This window comes from Lutjanus erythropterus, chromosome 8 (assembly GCF_056507025.1).
Source record: "Lutjanus erythropterus isolate fLutEry1 chromosome 8, fLutEry1.hap2, whole genome shotgun sequence".
Lineage (NCBI taxonomy): Eukaryota > Metazoa > Chordata > Actinopteri > Lutjaniformes > Lutjanidae > Lutjanus > Lutjanus erythropterus.
The window spans coordinates 25,167,744-25,183,169 of NC_139324.1; the positions used below are offsets into that span (position 1 = coordinate 25,167,744).

Here is a 15,426-nt window from a genome sequence, read left to right on the forward strand (position 1 = left end):
TCGGATGCTGAATGCGCACAGGCTTTTGTCTGTCTTTTGACTTTTGTTTGATGTAAATGCACAGTTCCTATTACATAGACTGAACCTAGATAATGATGATACAATTTGTATGATTTTTGTTCTATGAAGGTTGGTGCAGTTCTTAAACAAAATAAATGAGCTTAATTTGCTACTAGGGCTGGGTATCGTTTAAAAAAAATTATGATACCAGTCCATACTTAAAAGGTATTGAGTACTAATAGATCCAGCCCTATTTGTTACATGACTTCTTAAAACGTGCAATAATTTAAGTTATAGTGACTGGGGAGCCAGTGGAATTGAAAATCCACTAGAATAAGCTTTCAATTTCAATGATCAAAATCAAAGACAGAATCTACGATTCTATGATACTTAAACCATGCGTGTCACACAGCCTACCAGGCACGTAACTTACAGTTGTGAGGACATAATACCAATGATCTGTTGATCTTTGCAAATGAAGACTTGATAGTCTAACAATGGCATAATTGCCAGAACAAAAATAAGTTTAAATCAAAAAAATTAATTTAATTGTGGCCTTAAAAGCAAAAGTCAAATCAAATTGTTTATTTGGAGAATAATGACACCTCTAATTATTTATACATCCAGCAGTTGCAGAGCAACAATCCGACTCACTCCACCATCTCCTGAGAGAAATATGTGGCTCTTCAGCTGTTATGTCCTATTATGTTCACTAGATAGTTGTTAACTTTGTCAGTTGTTGCTGCTTGATGTTGGATTAGTACTCTACCATAGATTTAACAGGGTTATTTTTGCTGAAATCAGCTGCCTGTTGCTTTTGAAAACTCTGCTGATGAGAGCTGTGAACCAAAACAGTAACACGGTGGACTGGAAATCCAAATCGGTGAGCTTAGAGGGAATCATCATCAACTCTACAGACCATTTTAGCTTCTCTGTGTTTTTCACTACAAGCTTTCACATACACATATTCATTTGATCAATTCTTAATGTAAAAATATTGATTATTGGCAGCTTTAAATACTTCAGTTGCAGTGTGACATCAGGCAAATGTTAGAGCTTTAAAACATTAACAGCCATTGACCTGGAGTCCTGTGACTCTACAACATCCTGTCAGACACATGTGGATCTGATTGGAGGCACACTGTGGTTTGTTTGCCTGCATCCACAGACAGTGCATTGTGGTGACTCCATTTCACAAAGCATAAGAACACATTGCATGAGGCTGATCCATCTGGGTCACTTCATTCCCTCGGTGAGAGTTTCCATTGATTTCCATTACAGCTTGGCAGACACCCATTTCTCTGACCTGCTGGATGGTCATTAGTGCCCTTTAAGTGTAGTGATGAAACGCCAGATGAAGCATTAAAGGCAATGAAGACTGTAAAACCTCAACCTCACACAGAAAACTGTTTCCGCTGGTGCTTTACATCGAGAAGTCTTGAAAGGGAAGCATGCTGCATCAAGCATGACCACAAGCAAATTTGATAGAACATATTTTGATTAGAGGTGTCTGCTCTGTTTGTATGAGTTCCTTTGCGGCATTCAGAATACGTTTGTTCTTTAAATCACTAAGATTGGATTGCACCAATGAAGATTAATTTAAGAGTTTAGAAAATTTAAGTTCAAATGAGTAAATTGAGATTTTAAAATAGGCAGAGCTCTGTTGCACAATTAAAAACTAAAGTCAGTTTATTATATCAAAGTTAAGTGATTTAAAGTGAAATTAAAGAGTTAAATCAACTTGCTAATGCAAATTAAAATAAATAATAAATTCCAGAGCTGTTGGGACCTAGTACATAGGTTCATAATGGCTCTCTAATGACTCTAATTTCTCTTCCTTTGAGAAGATTTCTCGGCCAAATTATCAACTGGAGTGACAGAAAGAGACACGTCATGAAACTCAGTCGGGTCGAGTGTTTCCCTTAACTTTCTTTAAGGAAATCCATTTCGAAAAGGCAGTTATTTTAAAACATAGGGCAACAGAATTAAAATTAATTTAGGTTTAGAGTAAAGAAGAGGTTTAAATTTAAACTTTCTTAATTTTAAGGTAGTTTAAAAGTTCAGTGCAACAAAAGTTAAAGTTACACAATGATTTCAGGTTTAAAAATGAATCCTCGGCGGTGTGACCCAGCCAAAGTGAAAAGTCAGTCTGGTGTTCTTAAATGCCACAAATTAGTACTTGATTAGTGATTGGTGATTAATTATAAAATTATTCATATTCCCTTGTGATGAACTGGTGATCTGTCCAGGGTGTACCCCGCCTCTTGCCTGTGTGCTGGGATGGGCTCGATGAATGAATTAATGATTCATATGAATATTTATCTCATACTTCTTTCCCCTGAGATCACTTCCTGTCCTGCAAGTAAAAAACACTCCCTTTTATGGAACTGTGAGCTGATGTTGTTATAAAGTTCACTATGTGGTCATGAGATTCGGCGTAGAACTCTGTGATATCAAATGACACTTTGTCACTGACACAGTTTTTCTGTGTTTTTTTGTTTTTTTCTTTCTACAGGTTGCTTCGAGTGCTGCATCAAATGTTTAGGCGGGGTGCCGTATGCGTCGCTGGTGGCTACAATCCTCTGCTTCTCTGGCGTTGCCCTGTTCTGTGGATGTGGCCATGTGGCTCTCACTGGCACCGTGACCATCCTGGAAACCCACTTCTCCAAGGTCACCAGTGATCATGCCATGTTGACTGATGTGTAAGTGTCCTCATACTACATGTGTGTGCTAAGGTTGTTAAAAGTATTGATACTTTGATACTTTTTCAATACCACTTGTTTTAAACCATACAATATCTGTATCGAAAGTACCAAACCTACAAAAAAAGATCTAAGTGGTCACTCAAGACATCATTTCAGTTCAGTCTCTATTGTCCTACCTGAGATTTGGTTTGCAGCAGTGAGTTTTCTGTACAAGCAAGAAAAAAGACACATTTTGTGGCCGAGGACTTCTTTGTCTTTTTGCTGTGGTATTGAAGGAGGTATCGAGTATCCTTTTTTTTACACTAGTAATGTACTTAAGTTTAAAATTCTGGTATTGTGACAACTCTAGTACCACATGACTGCAAGCGTCCAAGAAACAAAACAAGCAACTGTTGAAAATATTGTCTTTAAAGGGATAGTAGATGGAGGTTGGCAAGCCTCCATGTTGGAGAAGCAGGGAGGAGCATCAGCATGGAAGCTTACTAATAAACTGCTGTGGACAGGGTCAGTAGCAAAATGCATTGTAGCCACTTAAAAAAGGTCCATCACAAAATCAAAATAAGTTTGAGCGTATGGTATATTTAGAATATTTTCACCACTTTGCCTTGCTATCAGACAGCCTTTTCTGACAAGAAGCTGCTGTTATATAAGCCAGGTATCGCTCTCTACAAACCAACCAAACTCCATAGGCAAAATCAGTAATTTTACCTCACAGAATACAGTAGTTGCTGGTCCATCGCTGCTTTGATCTGTTAGTTTGTTTGTGGTGTGGTGTGACTTTGGTGAATCTAAACTACTCTTTTTGAACACCAAACTCACACAATAATAGACACTAAGCTAACAGATGGAGGCAGCAGTAGACCAGCAACTCATGTGTTCTGCGAGGTAAAATGACTGATTTCGCCTATGGAGTTTGATTGGTTGGAGATAGCAATATTTGGCTTATACAATGTTGGTTTTCTGTTGGAATAGGCTGTCTGACGGTGAGGTAAAATGGTGAAAATATTCTTTAAGGTGGCTAAAGTACATTTTGCTGCTGATCCTGACCACAGCAGGACATTAATCAGCTTCTGTGCTGGTCCTCTTGCTGCTCTACCAAACTGAGGGCGCACCGACTGCCATCTATTGTAGATGATGCACAGAATAACAATAAGTACCTCATAAAACCCTACGTAAAACAATCTGAACTATCCCTTTAATGTCACAGTAGGATCCATTACACATTACACTCACCATGAACATGCGCCCTTGCACAACCCTTTCAATAAAAAGAGGCTCAAACATAAGATAGGTAACACTTGTAATGAGGTTGACTTTATGTGGGCTATTTTTAGCTGATAGCGTCTCCCACGTTGACTTTATCCTGGAGAACAGTCCTAATATGGAGCTTGTGTGTTTTACAGTGCATCCATTAGTCCAGACAATAAAAGAGGAATGACAGAGACAGGACTGCACATATGTTTTATGTTGGCGTAGATTTGGAGTGCACTGTTTAATTTAAGAGGTCTACAGGGGCAGTCTGTCTCCTCGTGGATGATTCCCAGAGACATGCATCACCTGTTATCTCCACATTTGGGCTTAAGCGTCTCTCTTCATGTGCATCTTCAGGAACCTGGGCCACTGTCTCAATCATAGCCATCTGTTTGTGATCACTCATGTTTTAAGCAGGTATTTTCCACAGCGGTACGTCATGCTCCTGCCTTACCTGACAGTTTTAGTGGGTCTCTCCAGGTGTTCCATTTTGAGGCTAAAAACACGTTAGTCGCTGATTTGTGCTCACTCTGTTTTTAAACTATTGCAGATTTACCGGGACAACTAAAGCTCATGTGTGACATTGCTCTTTAACAGAATACAGCTGATGCAGTATGTCATCTATGGCATTGCTTCGTTTTTCTTCCTGTACGGGATCATCCTGCTGGCTGAGGGCTTCTACACAACCAGCGCAGTCAAGGAGCTGCACAGCGAGTTCAAGACCACCATCTGTGGACGCTGCATCAGTGGAATGGTATGTTAATACAACTGAATCTTAAACACAGAGTGCTTAAAAAAGGTTTCATTCCGTGTGATTTAAGTTTGGATTATTTGAAGTAGGGTTGTTTGAGGTACTTATCCATAGTCAATCTACTTCCTGAGAGCAGGGATGAAAGTATAACTTCTTTTCCGTTTCCATCTTTACACAGAGATGCATTTATTTAGAGTAACCAGATTTTATTGTGAATAAAGTTTTTCTACTGTAACTAGATTGGATGAGGCTGATTTTTGCCTCTAGACTGGGTGAACTTTTTGTGGACTCAACGACATCTTCCTAATTTCCATGTTTCAAGAGAAGAAATTCGTGTTGCAACCATCCCCTCTATACTGTCGTCCACATTCTCCCCTAATGGCCCTAATGTCACGCCCCCAAACAGTTTATATAATGGCTGTTTTCCATCAGAAAAGGCTGTCTGGTGGCAAAGTGAAGTGGTGAAAATATTCTAAATATAGTGTATGCTTAAATTGAAAACGACTTTTTTAGGTGGCTAAAACACATTTCGTTGCTAACATTGTCCGCAGCAGTTCATCGCTTATCTTTCGCCACCACCTCTCCTGCTGCATCTCCAAACTGGGGGCGTGTCAACAGCCATCTGCTCTTGATAATATGCTGACTATCAACAAGTACCTCATAAAACCCCACTTCAAATAATCTGGACTATCACTTTAAGGTTTCATATCATGTGATTAAAATATAAAATACATACAAAGATACAGATGATGTTGTTCATCATAGGAACAAAGTATGAGTTTCATGGTTATCTGATGGTGCTAACGTTGTGCCGTCTCTGTGTCCTCAGTTTGTCTTCCTCACGTACATCCTGGGTGTGGCCTGGCTCGGTGTGTTTGGCTTCTCCGCTGTGCCAGTCTTCCTCTTCTACAACATGTGGTCTACCTGTGCCACCATGAGGTCTCCCATGGCCAACCTCACCAACATCGACTCCATCTGTGTGGATGTTCGTCAGTATGGTGAGAGAGCAGCACTTTTTCTAAGAATATGTCTTGTTTGGCATCATTAACTTAGATTTCACAAATAAATTTCCGTAAATGCATGTGCTGTGATGGATTAGCACATTGCCCTGTAACCCTTTAATACCAAGCTGTGTCTGCCTACGAGTTTTTGTAACATCAACCAAAGGATATTTTTGTTTTCCCTCTTCCTTTATTTGAATAATTGAATAAAAAAAAGCCCAGTTTAGTGAACATATCCGGTAAATCACAAGAAAAAAGCAAAGGGAAAGTATGTAAAAACAAAAAACAAAAAAAACAACATGATTATGTATGGCAAAAAATATTTTTTACCATGCTTTCCCAATCTTTTAATCATCTTGTGGTCCCAACCCTCCAATTTGAAACCTCTGTTCTAAAAAATAAATGAAATATAAAACTACTTCTACTTTCTTTCATCTTCACAATCCACATCTTTAGTAACAAGCCAAATATATATTCATATATATGGTATTTATATAATATTTATGCACTTTCAAGGGCCAGATTAAAATAAAATAATACTCCTAATCACAGCAGCACAGACTGAGAGAGTCAGACTTTTAGTCTCTATAGGTTTCAGTAGACCCTCCCCGTATTCACCCTTCACTAAGCATGGCCCTCCTTAGTTACTGTTGCTACGCCTGCCAAACTTTCCATTCTCGCACTGCAGATTTAACATCGAAATTGGGAGTAATTGTTGAACATGAAGTCTGTGATTCCTTAGAGACGTAACAAAAGCAGATTCTCATTTCCAGCTAACCCAGGTGGATTTTGTCAGCTAAGATGACTCACAAGCAGATTTCATAAGTGTAGCTGCCTGATAAGCTACTGCTAACTGAAGCTGAGTAAGAGCTATGGGTTAAGACTTGGGGTAAAAGCTAAAATAACCTGGCTTAGACCTGAGACAGCGAGCCAGAGAGAGATGCATCATCATCAGCTCACATCCTCCTCCTCAAACCCCCACATAACTAATGCAGATGCAGGAGTATCAAACAAGTTTGGCTGGAGGCAAAGTTACTGCAGATAGTAAGCTGGCGTTATTTAGCCAGACAAACTAATGTTTGCATCTTATGTAGGAGCAGATGAAGACAGGGATTAATCCATTCACCACACTTGCGTTTCACATTTTTGAGAGCCTACAAAAAAGACGTCACCGTCCAGACTCATTAAACCCAGAGTATCACTCTTCTCAGAGCCTCCTGCACGCGACTTCAACATGTAGAGAAATGGAAAGCTTGACAGCCCTAGTTATGGTTGCCGACCTATGATTGGACAGTTGCTGTTTGGAGGCAGGGCTTAGTGAAGGGTCAATTATATGCCCAGGATTTTCCACATACCTGATTTGTAATGCAGGCTTTCCATTCAGATTTGTAACCTTAAAACCAATCTGAGATAAGCCCCAGTGACATCATTAGGAGTTATTATCTCAGATGTGGTGAGTTAACTGATCATCATGTGTAGAGTTCCCTTTTAAATCAGTATTTACTTTGTGCTCAGTGGACACACAAAGCACTTGACAGATTCACACATGGTGGTACAATGAATTTGAGTATGTACAAAAACCTTTGAATTTTACAGGAATTATCCCATGGAATGCCACACCAGGCAAGGCCTGTGGATCTACGCTAGGTGACATCTGCAACACCAGCGAGGTAAGAGGTCGTCTTCTATCCTCACGCATTTATACAAGTGCCACGCACACATCAGCAAAGGACAACCCCATGAAAATACTTTTTTTTTAACTGAATAATCACTGTCACTTGTCTTGTTCCAGTTCTACCTGTCTTATCACCTGTACATCGTAGCGTGCGCCGGGGCTGGAGCCACTGTGATCGCTCTGGTAAGCTTCCCTCCAGTCTCTCCATCCTCTCCCTTTAGTCCATCTCTGCACGGTTTGTATCAGCAGATCATGTGTCAAGTGCTCCTCTTCTCATTTCCATATGGTTTATGTAACCGCAGCAAGGACGACTACACATAGGCTTTTCCTCAGCTCCAATTCCATTTGCTGTTTACCATCTGCTTAGATGCCCTGTGTTTCATCTTAGGATGGATGGAGGAGAGTGTAGTTGGGGGTTTCTTTTTGTGTGCCATAAAAATTGTAATCATGAGTTTAAACCACAGACTAAAGGTGCAAACCCTAGTTACAAAAAAGTTGGGACGTTGTGTGAAACATTAATAAAAAATGATTTTGACCTATATTTAATTAAATACAGTACAAAGACAAGATATTTAGTGTTCAAACTGATTCATTTTATTGTTTTTTGTAAATAAACAACTTCCAAAAAAGTTGGGACAGGTCCATGGTTACCACTCTGTTACATCACCTTTATGTTTTAACAGCACTCTATCTGTTTGGGACATTAATTGTTAAAGTTTTGATAGTGAGGTTCTTTCTCATTATATTGCTTGATATACAACTTCAGGTGCTCAACACACTGCAGTCTCTGTCATATTTTAATGCACTGCACATTTTCAGTGGGAGACAGGTCTGGACTGCAGGCAGGTCAGTCTAGTACCTGAACTCTTTGACTATGAAGTCATCCTGTTGTAACACACGCAGAATGTGTCCTGGCATTGTCTTACTGAAATAAGCAGGGACATCTATGAAAAAGGCGTCGTCTGGATGGCAGTATAATATGCTTTGTCGCTCCAAAACCTGTATGCACCTGTCTGCATTAATTGGGCCTTCACAGATGTGACAGTTACCCATGATGCCATGGGCACTAACACACCTCCATACCATCACAGATACTGGCTTTTTAAATTGGCACTAGTAAGAATCTGGATGGTTCTTTTCCTCTTTTGCCAAGAGGACATGACATCCATGATTTCCAAAGAACAATCTGAAATGCCACAGTGCACTTTTCCACTTTGCGTCAGTTCATATCAGATGAGCTCGGGCTCCAGAGGAGATGGCACCTTTTCTGGATCTTGTTGCTATATGCATTTGTGTTTACTGACAACATTTTCCCAAAGTGTTTGTATTTTCAAGTGGAGACAGGTCTTGACTGCAGTCAGGCCAGTCTAGTACCTGAACTCTTACTACAAAGCCACGCTGTAGACTGTGTCTTGTGTCTGTCAATTTAAACAATTATTTAATATATATTTTTAATGCAGTGCCACCTGAGGGGTCAAAGGTCACAGGCTTCAGTCTTGCCCCTTACAAATTTCTCTGGATTTTCTTTAAGCTTTTAATGGTATTATGGTTTGTGGACAGTGAATTCATTAAATTTCTGCAGTTTTGTGTTGAGAAACCTTGTTCTTAAACTGTTGGACTGTGCTGTATCCCATCCATGCCTGTGAACGACTGAACCTTTCATGGATGCCCCTTCAACCTCCAATCATGATCACCAGTCTTTTGTTGCCCCTGTCCCAACTGAAAAATTCAGAACGAGTGTATATTTACAAAAAACAATAAGGTTTTTCAGTTTGAACACTAACAATCTTGTCTTTGCAGTGCATTCAATTGAATACAAGTTGAAAAGTAGTCTAGTTTTATTTACGTTTCACCCATCGTCCCAACTTTTTTGGAACTGGGTTTATAGGATATTGTAAAATGATGGTCTTTAACATTTATTCCTCTATTTTTTGAAAAATGATTGGTCATTTTACTAACGTGTCTCAGTACTAGTGACGAGGACGTCACCGGCATGTTCTCTTACAACCTTTTCTGTTCTCTTCCACCAGCTGATCTACATGATGGCTACCACTTATAACTTTGCTGTTTTGAAGTTTAAGAGTCGAGAAGACTGCTGCACTAAGTTTTAAACTGTTTTTAAGAGCACAGCACAGCATTTGAGGCTGTACTGAGTAGAGACAGTTGCCACTGACAACAAATGAACTAAAAAAAACAACAACCTGAGAATAGAAAAATCAACATCTTTCGATTAGTGTAAATAGCTGATTGTATGCTTCCTTTAGCATTTGTTATCCAGGGATATTGCTTGTCTGAGGACACCTGATGAAAGTAGTCTTCAGATTGGGGTGAAGTTTAGTTGACTGGTTTTGTTCTGCTTTCCTTGGCACTCACTTATAGAACTTTGTCACCATCAGATTTTATAGAAATGCACACAGCTAGAAATCCACAACAGTGTTATTTATATTCGTAATGTGTGAAGCTGATTTTGACCTGCACAAAAGCATCAACTGCATGAGTATTTCAGATTTAAAAAGTAAAGTTCAGTATTTAGCATGCGGTACCTTACCTTACATAACAGGACGAGCATCAGTTGACTCCATTCGGAGCTGGAATGCGAATTTGTGCACAAACTCCTGAGACATAAATGTAAAATACCTGTGCAGGCTGTAACGCACAATGAAAGAATTATCTAAATTGGAAACGAGTCCATTCTGAGGTCTGACATGTACAGCATAAAGCTCTGCAATTAGTCCATGTGGACATCCAATGACAAATGTTCAAGGTGTTCTCAGGCTTTATGTTTTTGATTAGCAGTTTTGATGAGGATGAATTCTAATGATACAACTGACTCCTCCTAAGCCCCACCCCCTTTTACTCTGCGCTTCAATGACAGTAGAACAAGCTCGCTCTCCGGTGGAACATTTCTAGCTATTTAGCTAGTATTTTGCTAACATTAGTGATGACATGTAACTAGCTAGCTAATGTGAATATGTGCTAGGCTATGTTGAACTTTTAAAAGGGCTAAAAGATGTTTCTGGGGGGCCTTTATGAAGGCAACATATAGTCACATCTTTAAGTTTGCTGATTTTGGCTAAACACAAGATAACTAGGTAGCTAACGATTAATGTAAATTGCTGGCTAGTTAGCAAGCATTTTGCTAACATTAGCTATGAGATGCAGCTACTGGCTAATGATCGATGCTAGTTAGTTAGCAAGATTTGGTAAAATTAGCTACAGGATGTAACTAGCTAGCTAATGATTAACATAAATTAACTAGCATTTTTCAAACATTACCTATATTAAGATGTGAATATCTGTTGTTTTTGCTAGTCCATGAGCAACATCTTTTAACTCTCATCAAATTTTGTTTTTTCTTTTCAACATAGATGAAACTAGCACACAGCATATCAAAGTACAGGAAACAGGAAGGTTGACTGAGGTTCCATATATGTATGTATTATAATGAACTAAATACAGGATGAAAAATGGCGCCCATTCAGTCCAACAAGAATTGCTTGCTTGGCATAAACACTGAAAAAGTTCTTTAGCTTTCGAGTTGAATATGCGCAGTAGTGTTTTTCCTGCTCAGCCCAACGACTTTATATAATGATGACAGCCCAAATCTATACATTTATACATTTTCTCAGCTCTGTGGGAAGTTTTACAAATACAAAAACCTCTGTGGATTAAAAATTCATAATAGAAAGAGCAATAACTGATCTTGTGTACAGTTTAAGGTCTCCTGTCAACAGTTTTACAGCCACCTCCTTTATAACAGTGACTTAATTAATGCTTTTGGGGCTACAGGGGAATATTTCACTGCAAGGCTGCAAGTGGCCACTGGGAAAAATTGTATGCAAGGCTGAGCAGGAACACCCTGTCTAGGTTCATATATTATATCTATGAGTTCCACCGGGTACCAAGGTTGCTCAGCTGTTATTGAAGCACAGAGAAAAAAGGGCCAGACTTTAGAAGAGTAAATTGTTAAAAAAAAAAAAAGGACCAGCTACAGTGACAAAGTAGCAGTGGCCAAGTGCCTTTTCCTGTACATTTCTTTGGCTTCTTTCCTTAGCCTTAAAATTTTGGAACAGACCCATGAAACCACAAAGTGTTACACAGAAAATATGCAGTATTATTTCTTTTTGTCACAAGTTAGATTCTAAACTGAACTAAAAACCTTTCACCGACTGTATAATGCTGATGAGTATTATGGTGACCAGTGGTGTTTATTGTAGATTTCAAAGTAACTGCACACACCTAGCACATCACACTATGAAGGGTTAGGCCAGTACCAAGGGTATACTTCTGCATGAGGCCCTAAGCCTCACCTTAATTTCATGTATTTTATAAAAAAAAAAGAAGAAATTCTCCTATTTTAGAGTAGAGTAAATGTATTTTTTTTCTATGAGGGCTGACGCTGGTATAGCCTCAGCTATGAAGTTGATGTTTTTGTTTCATATATTTTCCTTTATTCTTTCTCAAAGTGCCATTAAAGAGCCATTTGTTTTTATCTTAACACTGAGCCTGCATGCTTACATTTTCAGATTCTTTGATCTGTTTATAGTTACTTATAACTCCATATTTCATATATTTAATTTTCTTCTAAGTTTTTCAAGACTGTAGCTTTTACTTTCTATATAAAATAAACAATCTTTGTTTACAAAAGTATCCCTACTTGGTCTATTTATTATAAATCCTACAGCAACATAATACAGAACTGCATACGGAACAGGGTCAGATTCACAAAATACTAAATCTCATGCTTTGCACTAACCTCAAGCTTTTACAGCGGCATAAAACTTGCACGCACAAACTCTGGCTCTCTTTCTCTTCTCATGCTCACACCTTTCAAGTGTCGTTTCTGTAGTGTTGTACATAGCAAGATAGTAACATAACTCGGTGTCAGTAATAATTGTAACAGTAATGTTACAATAATTGTAACAGTTAAAGGAAAAATTCAGCACGTTTCATGTGGATGTCCAGTCAGTGTTGATGGTAAATGTTGTCAGCTGAAGCAAGAAATTCCTCAGTGTGTTATATTGACAGAGAAAGCTGAGTTCTCCTGCTGCAAAACCTGTTGCATGCAGGGCTTCTCACAGAGCGATCTGAACAGCAAACCCATCCTTACCCAGCCCATACTCCTGTTACGAATACAATACATTATTAAGTATGACATTGTCTATTTTGAAATCAATTTTCTATTGATTAATAAATTGTTAATGACACTAAATGTACAGTGGAACTGGAGATAAGTGATTGTGTTCCCAGATTGATGTGGTTTTATCACTGACATGATTGTCATGGCATCCATAACTGCTAGAGAGAATGCTGTGTGTTGTTGCTGCTGGAGAAACTTTACATTGTAGAATTGATGCTTCCTAAGTTCTGCCCCTTTTTGCTCTGGGCTCCAAAAACACTTGAGCAAGCTTGGTACCAAGAAGAACTTCAGTCCTCCTTCCCTGTTTCTTGTACTTAAAGATGCTTTGTGCTTGGCTCATGTATGTTGAAAAACACATTTTGTAAAAGTTAAAAGATGCTGCTGAAGGACCGGTAAAAGTGACAAATACAGGAAATAGTCACATCTTACATTAGTCAATGTAAGCAAAACACAAGGTAACTAGATAGCTAACGATTTAAGTAGATTAGCGAGCTGCTTGGCTTGGATTCTGCTAACATTAGGTGTAAATTTGCTAACTAGTTATCAGGCTAACATTAGCTAACTTAGAACATCTTTTAACCACCAGTGTGGTTTTCTTTTTAACGTTCTCAACAGATGAGCCTAGCACATAGCATGTCTAAGTACAGGGAACACTAACTGGAAAGGAAAAAGTTGCTCGACAGTTATTGGAGCACAAAGCAAAAAGGGGTGGGACTAACTCTGTGTTCACACCAGTGGCTACAAAGCATCAGGCTACAAGTCATTTTCAAACTGATGTCTGATACTGGTCGCTGCATGTCGCGCATTAAGAGCTACAAAACAAAGTTTTTTTCAGTGCTCCTATGATGTAATGACGTGTCAATCAGTTTTTGTTTCACCACTTCTGCTCCCGTTCACCCACAAGTCCTGTGCTGTGTAAACAATGAAAGAAAAATATATTCTCGCTTTTACGCTGTTTACAGTTTTTGTTTTAACCATTTTTTCTTTGCACAAAATAAAAAAAGGCAGCTTGCTGATCCGTGCTTGCTGACACTACACATAACTGCTCATTGACATCAATGAGCGTTAAAGCAACACTTCACTGGCGACTCGGCAACAATGTAGCTGACCACATCTTGCCGTTTTGTAGCTATGTTGCTGATAGTGTAAATATATGGTTAGGAGGGGTCAGTTTGCCGTCAGGTACTAAATCGCCTCTCCCTCTCTAATGTATTTTGACAATCTCGACCGTCTTGAGGTTGAGTTTGTTACTTTTAAAGATAAACAGGTTTATTAAGCATCATTTTGTTATCGCAGATCATACGTACCTCTGACCTTGAATAAAAATGAGATGCAGACGTTTGAGTAATAAGTTTGAGAACCTCTAGAAATCCAAGCTGAACCAGCCTGTAGTACAGTCTCCACCTCTGGATAACCAGTGGGCGCGCTAGATGAATATTTTGTCATCTAAAGTTATGTTTTGACCAACAAAGTGATAACTAAAGGCTAGGGTGTGAGTACACACCAACATGGGTGTTGGAAGCTCAGTATGGCAGCACTGAGGAATTTATTGCTTCATTTGACTACATTTACCATGAACACTGACTGGACGTCCGCAGGAAAAATGCAGGGTTTACCTTTAGGTCTTTTTCAGTCACTCTTGTGTGTTAAGTCTTTTTTAAACAAAAGCTTAACTTTATGTTTGTGATGTAGCTCTGACTCCTGTAGCTTGCTTTGCATCTTTGACATGCTCACCGGCCATCCACCTCACCCTTCTCTTCCAGATCCACTTCCTCATGATTCTCTCAGCAAACTGGGCCTACCTTAAGGACGCCAGTCAAATGCATGCCTACCAAGACATCAAAATGAAGGAAGAGCGGGAGCTGCAGGACATCACCTCACGCTCAAAGGAATGCCTCAATTCCTACACATAAAGGATATTAAACGCTCACAGTCCACACACACCCACACACACACACGTAAAGACACACAAACACTGTGGCCCCTCTGGACCAAGACAACGCTCAGCTAAAATAACCTGCCAACTGCTGTGATGCTGTGCAGTACTAACCAGGCTCCTAACAAACTAATGCATCAGTGCTGCTTTCTGCACTAACTCACCAACAAGTGTTTTTGGAACTGCTACTCCAATTTTCATTTATGCTGTTGTTATTTTTTTTTATTTTCTATTTTTCTGAAGGAAAATTCTGATATATTCATCTAGTGTTTGATTTTCTCTGGCCCTTTTTATAGCCAGTTTTTGCTGGTGAAGCTTGAGACATTGCACTATTCTTATATAACGCATAACCATGATGACAGTTCGTTTCACAGTCTTGCTCTGTCTTTCTTTTTTTTAAAAGCTGTGGTGGCCAGTTTTCAACAAGGGAATGTAACATTTTATTTGTTTTCTCTTTTCAAATCAAAAATGCAGATGAATTATACACAACATGAAAGGCCTTACACCCGATCTGAGTTGGTGTGCCACTTCCTAGATGGCAACAATTTGTCATGTAAAAAGACACAAGAAGTTTTGCTTCGACTTCACAGTAAGGAAAGAGGTAAAATATTCAGTTATATTATAAAAGTGTTGGTAAAAGTTAAAGTATTAAACTGCATCTAAATCATAGTGATAATCGAAGTGTTAATAATTGGTTCTAGATTCTAATTTTCATTATAAAGCTACTTAAAAGTCACTCAGAACATTCATGGCCTACATTAACACTACCTCAGATGTGCACTAGAGCCTATAGAACAATTTAACTGGAACAAACAGCAACTTCTCCCTTGTAAAACAACAGTTTAACTTTAAAAAAAAAAAAAAAAAAAAAAAAAGATGCATCAGAAACACAATATGAAGTTATGGTAGCTTGTAAGCACACACATCAGGAGCTCCTCTACATTTCTCTACAGTATCTTAGGATTGA

At 38.9% G+C, this 15,426-nt stretch overlaps 1 protein-coding gene across 3 annotated transcripts in view; it reads left to right on the forward strand.

Annotated features, from left to right (window-relative positions):
• The window catches only part of gpm6bb (glycoprotein M6Bb), a 48,081-nt gene extending 33,581 nt beyond the window's left edge, over positions 1-14,500 (forward strand). For 2 of the 3 annotated variants that reach the window (XM_084725018.1, XM_084725017.1), the window contains exons 2-7: positions 2,516-2,702; positions 4,554-4,710; positions 5,537-5,705; positions 7,305-7,378; positions 7,501-7,566; positions 14,287-14,500. In XM_084725018.1, coding sequence (XP_084581144.1) covers positions 2,516-2,702; positions 4,554-4,710; positions 5,537-5,705; positions 7,305-7,378; positions 7,501-7,566; positions 14,287-14,436 — 803 coding nt within the window. In that variant the 3' untranslated portion in view covers positions 14,437-14,500. Of the gene's footprint in view, positions 1-2,515; positions 2,703-4,553; positions 4,711-5,536; positions 5,706-7,304; positions 7,379-7,500; positions 7,567-9,413; positions 9,904-14,286 lie in introns of those variants that run through there. The other variant, XM_084725019.1, reaches the window with a different exon arrangement.
• Positions 14,501-15,426: the final 926 nt, after the last annotated feature.